Raw genomic sequence first — 13,471 nt, forward strand, 5'->3', positions numbered from 1 at the left:
AGATGAGATGCTGTTCCTCGAGCTTGCGTTGATGTTCACTGGAACACTGCAGCAATCCCAGGACAGAGATGTGAGCATGAGAGCATGGGGGAGTGTTGAAATGGCAAGCGACCGGAAGCTCAGGGTCCTGCTTGCGGACTGAGCGGAGATGTTCCGCAAAGCGGTCACCCAGTCTGCGCTTGGTCTCCCCAATGTCGAGGAGACCACACTGTGAGCAGCGAATACAGTATACTACATTGAAAGAAGTACAAGTAAACCGCTGCTTCACCTGAAAGGAGTGTTTGGGGCCTGGGATAGTGAGGAGAGAGGAGGTAAATGGGCAGGTATTACACCTCCTGCGATTGCAAGGGAAGGTGCCCTGGGACGGGGACGAGGTGGTGGGGGTAATGGAGGAGTGGACCAGGGTGTCGCGGAGGGAACGATCCCTTCGGAATGCTGACAGGGGAAGGGAGGGGAAGATGCGACTGGTAGTGGCATCCTGCTGGAGGTGGCGAAAATGGCGGAGGATGATCCTTTGGATATGGAGGCTGGTGGGATGAAAAGTGAGGACAAGGGGAACCCTGTCACGGTTCTGGGAGGGAGGGGAAGGGGTGAGGGTAGAAGTGCGGGGAATGGGTCGGACACGGTTGAGGGCCCTGTCAACCACAGTGGGGGGAAATCCTCGGTTGAGGAAAAAGGAGGTCATATCAGAAGCACCGTCATGGAAGGTAGCATCATCAGAGCAGATGCGTCGGAGACGGAGAAACTGGGAGAATGGAATGGAGTCCTTACAGGAGGTAGGGTGTGAAGAAGTGTAGTCGAGGTAGCTGTGGGAGTCAGTGGGCTTATAATGGATATTGGTAGACAACCTATCCCCAGAGATGGAGACAGAGAAGTCGAGGAAGGGAAGGGAAGTGTCAGAGATGGACCATGTAAAGGTGAGAGAAGGGTGGAAATTGGAAGCAAAGTTGATAAAGTTTTCTAGTTCGGGGCGGGAGCAGGAAACGGCACCGATACAGTCATCAATGTACCGGAAAAAGAGTTGGGGGAGGGGGCCTGAGTAGGACTGGAACAAAGAATGCTCGACATGTCCCACAAAAAGACAGGCATAACTAGGACCCATGCGGGTACCCATAGCGACACCTTTTACTTGAAGGAAATGCATGGAGTTGAAGGAGAAGTTGTTCAATGTGAGAACAAGTTCAGCCAGGCGGAGGAGGGTGTTGGTGGATGGGGACTGGTTGGGCCTCTGTTCCAGGAAGAAGCGGAGAGCTCCCGCCCCGAACTAGAAAACTTTATCAACTTTGCTTCCAATTTCCACCCTTCTCTCACCTTTACATGGTCCATCTCTGACACTTCCCTTCCCTTCCTCAACTTCTCTGTCTCCATCTCTGGGGATAGGTTGTCTACCAATATCCATTATAAGCCCACTGACTCCCACAGCTACCTCGACTACATTTCTTCACACCCTACCTCCTGTAAGGACTCCATTCCATTCTCCCAGTTTCTCCGTCTCCGACGCATCTGCTCTGATGATGCTACCTTCCATGACGGTGCTTCTGATATGACCTCCTTTTTCCTCAACCGAGGATTTCCCCCCACTGTGGTTGACAGGGCCCTCAACCGTGTCCGACCCATTCCCCGCACCTCTACCCTCACCCCTTCCCCTCCCTCCCAGAACCGTGACAGGGTTCCCCTTGTCCTCACTTTTCATCCCACCAGCCTCCATATCCAAAGGATCATCCTCCGCCATTTTCGCCACCTCCAGCGTGATGCCACTACCAGTCGCATCTTACCCTCCCTTCCCCTGTCAGCATTCCGAAGGGATCGTTCCCTCCGCGACACCCTGGTCCACTCCTCCATTACCCCCACCACCTCGTCCCCGTCCCAGGGCACCTTCCCTTGCAATCGCAGGAGGTGTAATACCTGCCCATTTACCTCCTCTCTCCTCACTATCCCAGGCCCCAAACACTCCTTTCAGGTGAAGCAGCGGTTTACTTGTACTTCTTTCAATGTAGTATACTGTATTCGCTGCTCACAGTGTGGTCTCCTCGACATTGGGGAGACCAATCGCAGACTGGGTGACCGCTTTGCGGAACATCTCCGCTCAGTCCGCAAGCAGGACCCTGAGCTTCCGGTCGCTTGCCATTTCAACACTCCCCCATGCTCTCATGCTCACATCTCTGTCCTGGGATTGCTGCAGTGTTCCAGTGAACATCAACGCAAGCTCGAGGAACAGCATCTCATCTACCGATTAGGCACACTACAGCCTGCCGGACTGAACATTGAGTTCAATAATTTCAGAGCATGACAGCCCCCCACTTTACTTTCATTTTTAGTCATTTTTAGTTATTTTTTCTTCCTTCTTTTTTTACATTCCTTTTTACATTTTTTACAATCTTTTTTTGCATTTATTTCATTTCATCTTAGTTTGTTCAGTTTGCTCACCCACTGTTTTTTTCAGGTTGTTTTTCTTCAGGTTTGCACTTGCTGCTGTTCAATATTCAGTATATTCACACCTAATCTGTACTAATGCTTTGTCTTTCAACACACCATTAACATATTGTTTGCCTTTGCTCCGTGACCTTTTGGTCAGCTATGTGGCCTGGTCCAATCTGCACCTTCTCCTTTGTTATCTCTTGCCCAACCCCCACCTCACTTGTTTATAATCTGTGACTTTTCTAATATTTGTCAGTTCCGAAGAAGGGTCACTGACCCGAAACGTTAACTCTGCTTCTCTTTCCACAGATGCTGCCAGACCTGCTGAGTGAATCCAGCATTTCTTGTTTTTGTTTAAACTCCCCTAGTTGGCCAGCAGATGATCACGTGACCAACTGGTTTGACCAGGCCACTTCTGTGTATTGGGGCGGGGACTGGTTCCTTTGTTTCAACATTGTCTGGTACTATGCAAATGTCTTCCCAGTCAGGGGCATGCAATTGTAAGTTTTAATGTTCATGTGGCGAAATAGTGTGTGCCTCAGTCTTGGCAGGTGGGGAGCTTGCCTGACACCTCCACACCCAGGGGAATGAAATGTGATTTGAAAAGAAAGACACATTTTATTACAGAGTTTGAAAGAAATATAAGATACAGAAAGAAAAACCATGCATTTCTCTCATTCATTTCCATTCACTCGCCAATCTTAAAGCTTATTAAAAATGGTCTGTTCTGGGTGCCAGGGCTGCTTTACAAAGACTTTTGACTTCAGGGGATAGGTGGTTCCCTTTTCCTCTAACTGTGAGGGAGGAGTCTTTGTTACTCTCCTCTTTGTTCTCTGGGACACTCCTACCTGCAGGCATTTGTGTAGACTTAACTGAACTCTCCTGTGACACTTCGACTAGGTGAGGCATCACCCTCACGGTTTCTGTGCCCCCAGAGGTCTCTCTTTGTTTCTGCAGGTTCCTGTAAATGATGTTCGCAATTCTGGTGGGTCTGCATTTACAGAGGAGGATGTGGGATCTAACTTTTCACATTTTTGGGGGTTGGTAGACCAGACAGTAGGGGTTTTCATCGGGGATTCTTCCCGGACTTCCTTTAACCTGCCCTCTGGGTCACTTTTTCCCTTCTTTTTCTAAATTTTTGCCAGCCATGTTCTTGCCTGTCCTCTTTTGTTCTCGGCAGGGGTCCCTTACAGTTCACTAGCCCTCTGCTAGAGGGTCCTCCTAACACTGGTACAGGACTTAGGCGTTCAGGTTTCACTGTAGGTTGGGGTTTCCTCTTAACCTGGCATATGTGGCAACTCCTGCAGTATTCCACCACATCTTTGTTTTATACAGTCAAACTGCTGTCTTATGCGGGCTTTGGCCTTTTGTATACCGACATGTACAGCTACTGCAGTCTCGTGGGTCCTTCTTAATATTTCTCTCCGGTACCTCTGTGGCATCACTAATTGGTGAACTACTGTCCACTCCTTGCCCTCAGGTCTGTGAGGGGAACTCCATTTCCTCATCAGTACCTCATTCTTTAAATAGTAGCAATCAGGGACTCCCTCTGCTTCACTTTCAGACTGGGCAGCCTGTGCTAACTCTCGTAATATATGGGTCAGCTCGCAGAGCCTCATCTAGGGAAAATCCATATAATTTAGTTTAGAGATACAGCACTGAAACAGGCCCTTTGGCCCACCGAGTCTGTGCCGACCATCAACCACCCATTTATACTAATCCTACACTAATCCCATATTCCTACCACATCCCAATCTGTACCTATATTTCCCTACCACCTACCTATACTAGGGGCAATTTATAATGGCCAATTAACCTATCAACCTGCAAGTCTTTGGCATGTGGGAGGAAACCGGAGCACCTGGAGGAAACCCACGCAGACACAGGGAGAACTTGCAAACTCCACACAGGCAGTACCCAGAATTGAACCCGGGTCGCTGGAGCTGTGAGGCTGCGGTGCTAACCGCTGCGCCACTGTGCCGCCCACTGGGTCTCCTAACTTTCCAAAGAAAGTCTCGGACAGGCAGACCTCATGGTCATTTGCCTGCAGTGCCAATGCAGTCTCCTCTGGGGGAGCTGGTTTGATCATGGCCTGATCCATTACACGTTCAAGGACTCTGAAGGAGACCGTCTCCTGCCACTGCCCTGTCTCTCTCACCTCCTGCGGTCTTTCTTTCACTATGGGGGGCACTACGACCTTCACCCAAACCAGATCATTACCTAGGAGCAGGTCAACCCCATCCACAGACAAACTAGGGACAATCCCTATGGTTACCGGTCCCGAAACTAGGTCGCACTCCAGGTGCACCCAGTGTACAGGCACAGGCATACACTGCCCTCCAATACCATTCACCACCATTCTGGTGTTCACTGCACTCTCTGGGGGAAAGGTCAGGCCTTTTCCCAGTAAAAGGGATCTGGTGGCACCTGTGTCCCTGAGAGTCAGTATGGGCTTGCTCGGCCCACTCGAGGGATATGGGGTTACTTTCCCTTCAAATACAAAACCCTGATAATCTATTAACCTATTAACCTATTAACTTTTCCTGCACTGGCCGTAGTAAGCTTCCTGGGTTGCACTCTTACTGCAGTTAAAGCCACAGCTTGTTCTGCGCTTTGCATCAGGTTCCCGTCTGCACTGAGTGGGTGTGCCCTAATTCACCCTACCAGTTTCCCCTTTAGTTTCCAGCAGTCTACTTTTAAATACCCTGCCTTATTACAATGGAAGCACACATGTCTCCGGGTCTCACTTTTGTTCACAGCACCTTCCTTTTTGGCTGGAGGAGGGTCCCCTGTGTCTCCTGCTTTCCTTTCTCTTCCAGGACTACCTGGACGGATATCACCTTCCCACCCTTAGTCCTTTTTGGATTTGTGGGAGTGATTAGGAAGAGTTCTGCCCTGGGAAACCGACTTATAAATTAAAGCAAACTCATCGGCTAGAATAGCCACTTGCCGGGCTCCTTGAACCTGCTGCTCCTCTACATGAGTTTTTATTGAGAATGGGAGAGAGTTTTTAAATTCCTCTAACAGGATTACTTCTCTGAGAGTCTCAAAGCTGAATTGTATTTATAAAGCCCTCAGCCACTGGTCAAAAGCCAGCTGCTTACTTTTTCCAAACTCCAGATAAGTTTGATTGGCATGTTTTTTGAGGGTTCTAAACTTTTGGCGATAGGCTTCAGGTACTAATTCATATGCCCCGAGGATAGCATTTTTGGTCAGTTCAGAATTTGATGAATTCTCATCTGGAATAAACAAGGAATAAACCTCATGGGCTTTTCCAGTTAGTTTGCTTTGCAGTAAAAGAGACCAGGTCTCAGCTGGCCACTTTAGCTGCCTTTACAGTTTGTCGCAGACACGAAAAATGCCTCCACATCTTCCTCATTGAATTTTGGAACTAATTGAGTGAGTTTTAGCAATCTTGTACCCAGCCCTGAAATTGCTCCTCCATATTGGCCATGCTTTCACTATGATTACTCTGCCACGCCCTCTAGCTAACTCAAGCCCATGACCTCTACCAACAAGAAGGACAAGTGCAGCAAATACATGGGAACACCACCACCTGCAAGTTCCCCTCCAAGTCACACACCATCCTGACTTGGAACTATATCGCCATTCCTTCACTGTCGCTGGGTCAAAATCCTGGAACTCCCTTCCTACCAGCCCTGTGGGTGTACCTACCCCAAATGGACTGCAGCAGTTCAAGAAGGCAGCTCACCACTACCTTCTCAAGGGCAATTAGGGATGGGCAATAAATGCTGGCCTGGCCAGTGATGCCCACATCCCTGAATGAATAAAAAAAAAAGCTGCCTTACCTCTCTTTCTTTGCATTATTTCTGGAATATTCTTTCTCTCTCTCTCTCTCCTTTCTCTCTTGTTCTTTCTCTTGTATTTCTTTCTCTTCATGTTCCTCTTGGAAGGCTCTCTCTTTCTCCCTCTCCTGCCTCTCTCTCTCTTTCTCCTGTCTCTCCCTTTCTCTATCTCTTTCCCTGTCTTCTACGCGTTGAGCCGAATAGCCAGTTTCTGTGCTGTAAATTCTATGTAATTTTATGTAAGTTGCTAATTGCAGGATATGAAAGGGGCCCAGCATTCACTCGCTTACCTTAGAACAGACAGAGAGAAATCTGTAAGGAGAATTGTTGTGAGACCCATTTTATAGAGAGCAGCATTTGTGGAAGCTTCCGTGTAGCGTGCTCATCCAGTCTCTCTGGCGTCAACCGATGCCGAGGTCAGCGTGACCTCTGACATGGGAATTTCATACCCTTGCAAAATGAAAACACTTACTAAATGAACCACTAATATAGAACTTAGCCATGCAGCCCAGAAAGGTCTCAGGTTTAAATCCTCTTCTGTGCTGAGTGCTAACCTCAGCATTCCTACAGGAAAAAAAAGAAAAACCAGTCAGGGTTTGTTTGCTCTTCTGAAATAAATCCAGTGTCCACTTGGAAGAAAATCCTCTATCTGGGCATCAGCTGAGAATTGGAGTGGTTTTGTGGATAGTAGGGTGTATTTTCCCATCCTGGTGGGGTCTAGTGGGGAATGAGTAAGTGCTAATGCAAAGCAAGCCAGGAGTACATTGAACTAAATGCACATAGTTTTCCTAGGTCAGCTTATTTGTATAACTATTCATAGCGCCTTGTGTGGCCTTGGCATTGTGTGGGAGAGTTGGCCTAATTTGGAGTGTGGGAGGGTGCAGTGGGTGTGGGGGGTGGATGGGGGTGAGTGGGGGGGAGTGGGTAGGGAGAAGCTGTCAAATGATGCGTTAGGTGAAATTTAGTGGAAAAGAGTTACTCAAAGGTAAGGAGCAGTGTAGGGTGGGGGAGGGGCTCAAGAGGTATTTTGACCCATTATCTGTTTTTTGCCAAAGCTGATGAAAAAGAGAGGAAAATAAAAGGCTGAAATGAAGTGAAACAAAAGTCCAATGTGGAGGCACAAAATGAAGTTTGCAGCCAGACGACAGACAGATGCATCACCTGACCATCCCGTTTTATGGCAGAGAATGTGAACATTATACTCATGAGGTGGGTGGCCATGCTTAACAATCCAGAGTACACTCTGCGTGAGAATGTGCCTTTCACAATCTCAGGACAGGGAAGGAGTTATAAGCAAAATTTAGAGATTTGGGGAAGTGGAGAAGGCAGGATATGACTCAAAGGGGAATTCCTCTAATGACTGCAACTATGTTTGTACGGACAATCGGAGAGCAATGAATAATCTTCTGTTTATTTAATGTCTTTTATAACCTCAGTAGTTTCAAAATACTTTAAAGCCAATTAAGTTCTTTAGAAGTGAAGTTGCTGTTGTATGAACTGTGAAACCGATTTGCAGATGTCCCCGCAAACAGATCATCTGTTCTTAATGATGTTGCTTGAGGGATAAATATTGGCCAGGACACCAGGGGTAACTTCCTCGCTTTTCTTCAAAATAGTGCCATGAGATCTTTTACGTCCACTTGAGCAGACTTACCGGGCCTTGGTTTCACATCTTATCTAAAAGGTGGCACCTCCAACAATGCAGCACTCCATTGGGACAACAGTGCCGTGTAAGCCTGAATTAAACCTGAAGCATTAACAGGAAAGGGGTGAAGTGACCTTTTGATCCGCCGGCATTCACGGTGCCAGCCTGTAGAGTGGTTCAGCTGCAGGTTGTATTAGAACAGGTGGCACAACTGTGTTACTGCCACTCAGGTGAATCAGAGCCTATGCATACAGAGTTCCCTAAATAAATCCAGGCAAGTGAGCCTCTGTCTGTGTTTACAGTTGGTGGCTCACTCCTGTGCTGCGACATCTCCTGCCTGGGCTCCTCTAATTGCTCATTCTTCACTTGCTGTGCCAATCACAAATATAGCAGGATTTCCAGTGGGATGCCCATTGCCAGAATTTCTAGAACCAAAGCAGAATGTAGCCATGCTGGAGCCTGGCATGAAAGCCTCTCGTCAAGTAAGTAGGTGATCAAAGCAGGGGCAACAGAAAAATCTACACTGAAGGCTTAGAAACCACATTTCAAAAACAAAGCTACAGCGTCCCATGTGCTCCTTTAAATCACCATCAAAAGGAGAAGCTGGAAAATCTGAAATAAAAATGGAAAATTAGGATTTAAAGGCAGGAAATGCTTGAAATAAACAGTAGGTCAGTCAGCACCCGTGAAGGGAAAAGAGACTGTGACTTTTCGGATGTGTGCCTTTCATCAGATCTGTTTTTACAACTTCATAAAAGGGCGTTTATCTTATGAAAAATTAGAATTTAATAAGATCATACAAGCTTTATTTAACACAGTAAATAGTTAATGCTGAGAGCTGCCATTTTGAATGTCAGTTCACTTTTTACACTGATCAAATGAATCTATTGAGAAATCACATATTTAGATGCAGCAAATATAAAGAATTGGAGGTCGGAGGAATCAATGAAAATTGAGAGATTTGGGGTTGAGCATGGAGAGGGCAGGATGTAACTCGTAGAGAAAATATTTGAAAGAAATACCTCCAAATCCCTTCTGTGACACACCTATGTTTATATAGAGCACTATCATCGGTAAGTCACACTATGCAGGCTGCTGATAACAAAGTAAGAAAAACTTCCATTTCTATAAGGTCTTTCACAACCTCAGGATGTTGCAAAACTCTTTACAGCCAACAAAGTACTTTTGAAGTGAACTGTTGTAATGTAAGAAACATGTGACTCTCACATAATGAGTGGTTAAGATCTTGAATGCACTGCCTGAGAGTGCAGTGGAGGCAAATTCAATTGTGGCTTTCAAAAGGGAATTGGATAAGCAGTTGAAGAGAAAATTTTGCAGGGCAATGGTGAAAGGGCTGGGGAGTGAGACTAGCTGATTGCTCTTGCAGAGAGCAACAATGGGCCGAACGGCCTCCTTCTGTGCTGTAACCATTCTATGATTCTATTACATCGTTAGGACTGTTACTACAGCTTCAGCTAGATGCTGATGAAAGGTCATCGAACTGAAATCTTAACTCTGTTTCTCTCTCCAATTCCCTTTTGAAAGCCGCAATTTAATCTGCCTCGAACAGGTGCTGCCACACCTACATTTTCTGTTTTTATTTCTGTTAGATGCTGTTTACTTGTCTGCGGAGAGACCTGCTGGTTGCACTCTGGAAGAGCATTTGGTCAAAAATTTCTACTCCTGTAAAATCAGCTGAAGGTGTTCCATGCTTAAAGTGGTTTGTTGCTTCATTGCGTTAAATCGTAACTGGTCTGAGTTCCCCTTCTGTTTGACACCATTAAATGTGTTTTGGCGACCCCTTGTGTACATTTCTGGTACTGAATGTCCTAAATCAGTGAATACCAAATACAAGTAGGGCTGTCGTGTTTTTGCTGATAAAGTGGATGTGTGTACAGAGCAATCGAATGATGGTGGAAAGCAGTAATGGATAAACTGTCCTGGCTCTGAGCATTCCCTTCCCTCAAAACTAAGTGCCTGCAACTTCATTTTCTTCATTTAGAAAGACACAGATTAGTCAAAGACAACACGAATTTGTTAAGGGAAGGTCATGTCTGATGAACATGATTGAATTTTTAGAAGAGATAACAAGGGAGGGTTGATGACAGTAGTGCATTTGATGTAGTCTATATGGATTTTAGCAAAGCTTTTGATAGGGTCCCACATGGGAGACATGTTACAAAAGTAAAAGCCCATGGGATCCAAGGCAAAGGGGCAAGTTGGATTCAAAATTGGCTCAGAGGCAGGAAGCAAAGTTTTAATGACTGGAAGACTGTTTCCAGTGGGATTCCGCAGGGGTCAGTGCTAGGTCCCTTGCTTTTTGTGATATATATCAATGATTTGGACTTGAGTGTAGGAGGTACAATTAACAAGTTTGCAGATGATTGTGGTTGATAATGAAGAATGATAATGAAAAGGAAAGCTGTAGACTGCAGGAAGATATCAATGAACTAGTCAGATGGGCGGAACAGTGGCGAATGAAGTTCAATCCTGAGAAGTGTGTGGTAATGCATTTTGTGATGTCCTCGGGGCTTGAGTGAGGTTTAGCCGAGGTTGCTGTAAGATATGGGTCAAAGACAGAGAGACAAAAACTGCAGCAGTTGAACATAAAGGCTTCTTCTTTTATTCTGTCTGTTTTAGTTTAGCTAGCATGTGTGTTCTACAGCAGCCTCTGGAGTACACAAGGCACAATGCAACTGTAATTTCAAAATATTACAACATAACAACCCTCCCCTTCTTAGTAAATAGAGACATAGCATGTTTCAATGTTTGGGTTCTTAAAATGTAAACGATAAAATTAAACATAAATAGTTCATTTCGTAACATAGTCACTTGAGTATGGTGGGCGTTTTCTCTCATGAGTAGGATATCGTCTGACATCAGGTGTAGTCTCATTTGACTCATTCTTTATCTGAGGTGTCTATGTCAGAATCAGATTCAATGCTTGCGAGTTTTGTTTCGGTGCTTTGAAGAATGATACATTTCTCGTGATGATTTGTGAACCGCACTTAGCAGTGATCATTGATCCATTTGTTTTGGCCACGACAAATGGTTGGATGAAATCAGGACTTGTTTGCTTTCCCAATATGCCCATCACATTTCACAAGTACTTTATCACCTGGCTTTAGCAGTGTAGCTCTCAATTTCATATTTCCCTCTGCATTTACCTTCATTCAATCCTTACGTTCTCGATTGCATTCACATACATGTTGATCATTAGCTCCACAAGGTAGCTCAGGTGGACGTGTGTGCATAGGGTGTACAAAGATGAGTGTAGCTGGATGTTTTCCAGTAGTCAAGTGACATGTCACTATAATTACGAAGAAAGTGATATAGTTCTTGCATCCTTGACTTGTTCTCAGCTATAGCTGAATGTATCACTTTTTTCAAGGTTTTTCAAGGTTTGCATGACTTCACCATTAGCTCTTGGCTAACTGAGTGTGATTTTCCTATGAGTGAATTCTAGGTAGTTTGCAAATTTGCTGAGCTCATTGCTGTTGAACTGGGATCCATTGTCACTTCTTACCATTTGAGGGATTCCAAACAAAGTAAAGATCTGGTCAACCTTTGGGATGACTACTTTCATTGAAGTTGACATAGCTAATTCTACGATTGAGAATCTGCTGTAGTCGTCAGTGACAATAAGCAAGTGTTCTTCTGTGGGCAAATCTGCAAAGTTAATGCTGACTTCAATCCATGGTCTTGGAGGTAGTTCAGACATCTTGACAGGATCATGAAGATTTGACATTGTGGTCGCTTTCCATGGCAAACAATGATTTTGTGCTCTACCATACGGTCAATTTCTGGGAACCATAACTTTTCCTTAGGGAGGTGTTTGGTTTTAACTATTCCCTGGTGTCCTTCACGTGCTATATTGACAATACAGTCCCTCAATGAGTGTGGAATGACAATACAGTTGTTGCGTAATACAATATCAGATGTGGTTGTAACGGTGAGCTCATTTCATACATTGTGGACCTTGTAGTGTGTGAATGATTTCGTTTGTAGACGATTTCTCGATCACATTTTTCCAGTTTCAAGATTCCATAGCCATCATATATAGTTGCAAAGCTTCATCTTGTTTTGTTGTTGCTTTGATGTCAGCTGGTTTTAGTGACTTTGCCACTACGTGCTTACATAGTTTAGATGTTGTTCAGCAACCTTTTCCTCACAACTACTAGGACTGACTGTCGGCAATGGATGTCACGAAGGATAGTCTGCTGGGTTGAGTTTGCCTGGCTGATACTTAACATGGAACTCATATTCTTGTTCAACGTTCTATTTGAGTGGGTGGTTTGCTATGTGGATTGTTGAACAAGCTCACTAGTGGTCTATGATCGGTTATTACTTTAAACTTGCTTCCATATAACTACAGATGAAATTGTAAGATACCCCATGTGATTTGAGAGGGCTTCTCTCTGTGAATAACTTTGCTCTACAGGTGTTCATGATCTGTTTGCCATCGCAATGATTGATAAGTTATCTGTCTTGTCCTTATTCATGAGAACTGCACCCCCATGCCAACCGGGCTTTCATCCATAACTAGCTGAATGGTTTTCACAAGGTCGAAATAGACATATGTGCAACTCACTGACAAACGTCATTGATCTGGTGTACCACCTGTTTGTGTGATTTAGCCCATTCCCATTTGGTGGTCTCTTTTGTCAGATTGTGTAGGGGGGCAGATAGCGTATCAAGGTCAGGAATGAAGCGACTACAGTCCGTGACGAATCCTTGCGGACTCCGGACTTCATGTATGTTTATAGGTTCCGCAGTGTTTGCAATGGCTTCAACTTTCCGTGGATCTGGTGATAATCCTTCACCACTGAACACATGACTGAAGAACTCAATTCTGATTGCATTGAATAAGCACTTGTCTTTGTTAAAGGTGAGGTTATATTCTCTGAAATGTTGTAGGCACGCATGTAGGCATGACTTGAGTTCACTTTCGGTGCGGCCATAGATGAGAATGTCATCACTGATTTTCAGTGTGTCTTTAAGTCCTTGAAGTGCAGATTGAATCGAGTACTGAAATACCTCAGCTGCTGAGCTGACTCCAAAGTTGAGCCTCTTGTATTGGAAAAATCCAATGTGAATAACGAATACAGTAAGATATCTGGATTCTTCTGCAAGCTCAATTTGATGATAGCCTGCATTGATGTCAAATTTAGCAAAGTGTTTAGCACCATTCACTTTCTCTATGATGTCATCTATTGCCAGTGTCGAGTGTCTTTCTCGTTGTGTGGCTTGCTTTGATGATTGCATATCAACACAGATTCTAAGCTGGTTCTCGCTCTTGGGTTTCTTGACAACTTGTATGGGTGAGACCCAAGGGGTAGGCTCATCCCCAACTTTCTCAATAATGTCAAGGTCAAGTAGGCATTGAAGTTCCTTCACTGTCTGTTTCCTGACATGAAATCTGTTGATGTGCAACTGGGAGCACATTAGGGTCTACCAGCAGCTTGCACGTAACACCTTTCAGCTCACTGATACCAGTGAAGCGATCAGCATACGGTTCTGGAATGTTTTTGTTAGGTGAAGGAATAAGGAGTATGTGACTGCAATCATGTGCAGATCTGTTGCTGTGTGGAAACTGATAAGC

At 45.1% G+C, this 13,471-nt stretch overlaps 1 protein-coding gene across 1 annotated transcript in view; it reads left to right on the forward strand.

Moving 5' to 3' along the window:
• The window catches only part of LOC137369021 (soluble lamin-associated protein of 75 kDa-like), a 310,867-nt gene that overhangs the window by 100,634 nt on the left and 196,762 nt on the right, over positions 1 to 13,471 (forward strand). Inside the window, exon 3 of the mRNA XM_068029510.1 lies at positions 7,280 to 7,433. Coding sequence (XP_067885611.1) covers positions 7,377 to 7,433 — 57 coding nt within the window. The 5' untranslated portion in view covers positions 7,280 to 7,376. The remainder of the gene's footprint in view (positions 1 to 7,279; positions 7,434 to 13,471) is intronic.

This window comes from Heterodontus francisci, chromosome 4 (genome assembly GCF_036365525.1).
Source record: "Heterodontus francisci isolate sHetFra1 chromosome 4, sHetFra1.hap1, whole genome shotgun sequence".
In the NCBI taxonomy this organism is placed as follows: Eukaryota; Metazoa; Chordata; class Chondrichthyes; order Heterodontiformes; family Heterodontidae; genus Heterodontus; species Heterodontus francisci.